The sequence below is a fragment of the Vidua chalybeata genome, chromosome Z (genome assembly GCF_026979565.1).
Source record: "Vidua chalybeata isolate OUT-0048 chromosome Z, bVidCha1 merged haplotype, whole genome shotgun sequence".
Taxonomy (NCBI): Eukaryota; Metazoa; Chordata; class Aves; order Passeriformes; family Viduidae; genus Vidua; species Vidua chalybeata.
In genome coordinates this window covers 30,312,922-30,318,172 of record NC_071570.1, presented here as the reverse complement: position 1 = coordinate 30,318,172, position 5,251 = coordinate 30,312,922, and the positions used below count along the sequence as shown (strand labels likewise).

The 5,251-nt window shown below is 53.8% G+C and overlaps 1 protein-coding gene across 1 annotated transcript; it reads right to left on the bottom strand.

Moving 5' to 3' along the window:
* Nucleotides 1-335: 335 nt before the first annotated feature.
* HTR1A (5-hydroxytryptamine receptor 1A) lies at nt 336-2,475 on the bottom strand. The gene has a single exon (XM_053931863.1). It carries the CDS (start codon nt 2,473-2,475, stop codon nt 1,237-1,239), a length of 1,239 nt encoding a protein of 412 aa, XP_053787838.1. The 3' UTR covers nt 336-1,236.
* Nucleotides 2,476-5,251: the final 2,776 nt, after the last annotated feature.

The window sequence follows — 5,251 nt, the reverse complement described above, 5'->3', positions numbered from 1 at the left end:
TCTCTGCGGCGAGATGCTGTTTTCCCCACTTGCGACTGCCGCTGGCTGATGCTCTCGGCCCCTCCCCTACTGCCAAGGAGCACATGGCAATGTTTTGGTTGATAGGTTTGGATCGTTTTGTTGTTTTTTATCTTTCTTTCTCTTTTTTTTTTTCTCCCGAGCAAAATGTGTCCCAGCTGACTGACTCCAAAGCAACCGCAATGTCTCAGGAGAACAGGAGAAACTTTCCAGCGGCTTAAGGAAGAAAAAAAAAAAGAAAAAAAAAAGAAAGAAAGAAAAAAAAAAAAAAAAAAAAAAAAAAAAAAAAAAAAAAAAAGAATGAAACGCTACTTCGCAGGTTGCTTAAACTCCCTGTGCCGTTGCGTGCGCGGTGTACTCATGGACAGTCGCACGGCACGGCGCCAAGCCTTTCCTTGATGGGAAACACCCGGTACAAGGCATTTAAAAAAAATAATCCCCATAAATCTCCATATATAATGAGGCGTGCGGTTGGGATTTTAAGTCCCATAATTTCCCTGTGTTGTAACAAAGGGAACCCCGGTGAACTGGCAGGTTCTAGCATTACCAGGAGGGCTGTCAGGCACACGTAACGCAGACGAGGACGTTGCTGTAAGTACTTTGCAAGATTACCAAACACGGGCGGTTTTCCTCCAAGAACATCCACTTGAGGGTTTCACAAATAGGGAAGCAAAGCGCCCAAAGCTCCTTCCTCCGCTCGAGGAGTCGCCTTCAGCCTCCATACTCACACCCCCAGACCGAGGTCGGTCCAGTGGTCGACCAGTCAACTGCCGTCGCCTCGTAAATCCAAGAATAATCCCCGACACGGCGGTTTCCTGCATAGGGTGGTTTTGTTTTACCGATGCTACTCGGGCAGACACTGTGGTTTACAAGCCACCACAAGCAACGACCTGCAAACCCTAAGTCTACCCAGAACGATGGAGAGTGGGAGGGAGCGCCGGCGCTCGGCAGCGGACGCCGGGAAAGACGAGGGCGGCCGCGGAGCCCTCCCGGGCCGGGCGTCCCCCGTCGTTCCCAGCGGAGCCCTGCCGTGACCCGCAGGGCTTGTCCGGCGGGCGTAAAGCGAGTGACTCGGGCGTGCTGCGCGGAGCGGGGATGCCGGAGTCCCCCGCCCTTCGGAAGGGCTGTGCAGGGGCTGGGCGGGGGCACACTGCGGCTCGGGGCAGGGGGGTGGAGGAAGTAACACGACCCCATTGCTCCGTCCCGGAGCGGTGGGCTTCACTGCCGGCAAAATTTGCACTTGATAATTTTCTTAAAAGCATTTTGGAAGTCTTTGTTGAAATAGGCATAGATAATGGGATTGAGAAGGGAGTTGGAATAGCCCAGCCAGTTGATGACTGCCCCCAGCCACTCGGGCATGTAGCACTTACTGTCACAAAAGGGCAGGACCAGGGCCACGATGAAGAACGGCAGCCAGCAGAGGATAAAGGTGCCCATAATGATGCCCAGAGTCTTGACAGTCTTCCTCTCCCGGGACAGAGCCATTCTCCGTTTGGCTTCCGTGTTCTTCTCGTTGCGCCTCTCGAAAGAGGGCAGCGGTAGGGAGCCGCACGCCTCGCTGGGCAGCGGCAGGTGAGTCTTGGAGGAACTGTTGCAGTGCTGGACCTCAATGATCTCCAGGGCGGTCCCGTCCTGGCCCTGCCGCACCGCGCCGTTGACACAAGCGCCGGGCTTGGGCTCTACAGTCCGCCGCCAGCCTTTGCCGGGCTCCCCGTTGCCTTTCTTCACGGCGGCCGGAGAGAGAGTGAGGCAGGTGTCGGCGATTTTTTTCTTCTCTGCTTTCTTTACTGTCTTGCGGATCCTAAAGCGTGCCGCCTTGAAGATGCGACCGTAGAGAACCAGCATGAGAAGAAGCGGAATGTAGAAGGCGCCGAAGGTGGAATAGATGGTGTACCCGTGGTCCTTGCTGATGGTGCAGGCGTCGGGGTTCGAGCGGTCCTCCGGCGTCCTCCAGCCCAGCATGGGCGGGATGGATATCAAGAAGCCGATAAGCCAGGTCAGGCTGATGAGCACGGCCGCCCGCCGGGGAGTTCGCTTGTTAACATAGTCAATGGGGTCCGTGATGGCCCAGTACCTGTCCAAAGCGATGGCACACAGGTGCAGGATAGAAGAGGTGCAGCAAAGCACGTCCAGCGAGATGAAGATGTCGCAGGTGACCTGCCCCAGCGTCCATTTGTTCAGCACCTGGTAGAGGGCCGCCATGGGCAGCACCAGCACGGACACCATGAGGTCGGTGACGGCCAGCGAACCGATCAAATAGTTGGCCACGGTTTGCAGGGAGCGCTCCAGGGCGATGGCTGCGATCACGCAGGCGTTGCCACTCACGGCGCACAGGATAAGCGTGCCCAGGAGCAGGGAGGTGAGCACCTGGTAGCCCAGGGTCATCTCGGCGACCCCAGGGCCGCTTGTCCCCTCGGGGGAGCGCGCTGGGGAGGTAGTATTGTTGGCCACATCCATGCCGGGCGGGGGTGGGGGGGGGTCGCTTCAGGAGACAGACATGGGAAGAGATGCCGGTCACTTGTGTGCTCCCCTGGCAGGAGGCATCGGCACCCCGTGCGGTTTCGCCACGCCGGGCACCCCCCGCTCCATCACCCCTCCCTCCCCTATATAGCGCGGCGGGAGGCGGCCGAAGCTCGGAGGACGGCGGCTGCCGTAGCCGCCCCGTGCCCGCCCATCCTCGCCGCCTCTGCCCAGCGCGCAGCCCCGCGCGGTGGGGGCGGCCCTCCTGCCACCGCTTGCCGAGATTCTGCCCCTCGCTCTGCCGCTCACCCGCGCCGTTCCCCCTTGTTCTGCCTCTCCGCGTTCCCCTAGCTTCCTACCCTCTCCTCCCTCCCTCCTTACTCTCGCCCCTCCCCTCCCCTCCCCGTTCCCCCCCCCACCCCTTCCGCGGTGGCCTCGCTGGGTCGCCATGGTCGGGTGGGCGCAGATATCAGTCCCCTTCGCCCCCTCCTGTTTGGAGTGACACCGCAGATAAATTCTCCACGACTCTCCCTCCTACAAATCGCCCTTTACAAATCGTTTCCCAGCTCCGCGCCCGGCAGCGGTGGCTCTGGGCTACCACTCAGGACCAGCGCCGGGGTGGAGCGCAGAGGAGGGAAGGGGAGAGGGCATTCTGCGAGGAGGCACAGCCGCTGCGGCGGGGGGCAGCGCACACCCGGACTTGCCCGGGGCTGGCGGTGACAAGCGGGCGGCGCTGGAGGTGCCGATCGCCACCTGCAGGCAGGCGCTGGCCGCCCGAGGGCGCGCCTCCCGCGGGGCTCGGCCGGGCACCGCCGGGACAGGACAGGCCCGGCCGTGAGGCTCGACCCTGCCCGGCCGCCGCGGCGAGCCCGGGAGCGGCACCGGCCGTGAGGGCGCAGGGAAGCGGGAGCGCGGGAGGCAGCGCTCTTGTGTGTCTCGGGAGGGACCCCTGTACAGCCCGACAGGGCTCCTGCTCAGCCGCTGATTAGTGTTGTAGCGATGGAAGCCCAATTGGTGATGGTTCATGCCCTCGGCCCCACGCCCCGCCGGCGGGGGCTCCGCGCCGGTGCGCGGCTGCCGGCCCGCCCGCCCACTTCCCCGTAGAACGAGCGGCAGCATTGCCGCCCGCCCCTTCCGACGGGCGAATTACAGTACAGCGCACTTGAGAAACGACTGTGCTCGCACGACAGTAACAGCAGCAACAGCAACAAAAATAAATGGTAAAAATTACTGAAGAAATCCCAAATCAAAAAACATTGTCAGTTGTAGTTCAGTCCAATAGGAGAGGAAATGCTGTGTCTAAAAGTGAAATGAGAAACATACTACTGAGAGTAATCTTAAATAAAAGAGTGTCGGATTGGCAGATCTTAAGCAATTCAGTTATTATCCAGCAAATAGAACTAACAATCACAAACCTGGGAAGAATCTCCTATTGAAAAAAAAGAAAAATAGTGGTGATGTTTATAGGCTTCTCTCTGTCCGTGGAAGGCAAACAAAAGCTCTCCAACATAATTCTGTAATAGGTTTTCTACTATCTTGCAGCTCAGTATTTTTAGTTCTCTTTCATTGTGCTCTGTAATTCTGCAATGTAAGCTCAGTAGATGCAAAAAGCCAAACAAGTAATTGCTTAACAGGAAGATTTTTCTGATTCTTGATCAAACTTGAGATGAGGTTCACAGAGTTCACAGAGTTCACAGAGTCTGCTTTGCACACCCTCAGGTTTCATTCATCTTCTCTCAGTTAACACTTCAAGTTGAATTTGCAGCTTCAAAACATTTGGACAGATTCCAGCCAGTTCCTTTTTACAAGGGGTCAAGACTGCATTTCTCTGTCCCTAGGCCTGTGATCCCCTCTGTAAATGACCAAAACATAGAGATTAGCTGGATTAGTAGATCAGAGCTGCACCCTTGCATGCCTTTTGTCTCAGCCGATCGCTGAGACAAGATCTGCGTCCTACTGAATGAAGACTTAATGCTGTTGAGACACAGACGAAATGTAATCAATATATAAGTATGCATTACAGCTTCACTAGCAACACCTATTTTCTTTTAAATGTCCCCTCAAATGCATGGAATAAAATAAAATAAAATAAAATAAAATAAAATAAAATAAAATAAAATAAAATAAAATAAAATAAAATAAAATAAAATAAAATAAAATAAAATAAATAGAAACACAAGTCTGGGAGGCAGGGAAATTTCACCCAACCTTCTTGCATGGTGGTGGACAAGTCATTAGCCTAATTAGATTATCTTGAAATTAGCATTTCAAAGCCAGAGGGGAGGCATGCTCTTGGGGAAACTGTTTCCAGAAATGTTTTGTGCTGACACGGCCAAGTGAAGTCAATCCCAGACACATTTTGGCGAGAAACCCAATGAGAAAAGGTTGACAGGGTCCTTTTTCAACTGAAATATTTTAAAGCAGCTTTAATTTTTTATTTTTTTCAGGATTTGAAAGTAATTTCTCTCAGAATTAAATTGAGAAGCAATTTAGGCAAGCGTGGATGAAGGGGAGGGAGTAGGAGGTGGAAGATGTAGAAGAAGGGAAAATTCACTCTTTTGATGTGAGAGTGTCTTTAATCCTACTAAACATTTAAACACCAAAATTCCACTTAAACTTTTAAGCAACTAAATGATGTCCTAATGTCTTTAGATAACCTAGGTAAAGTAGCTAGGGAAATTCTTAAGGAAAACCATATCCTCATACAGTCCAACCTGACCTAAGAGTAAATGAAAACTTAACACGCACAGCCTTAAAAAGTCAAATTAAAACA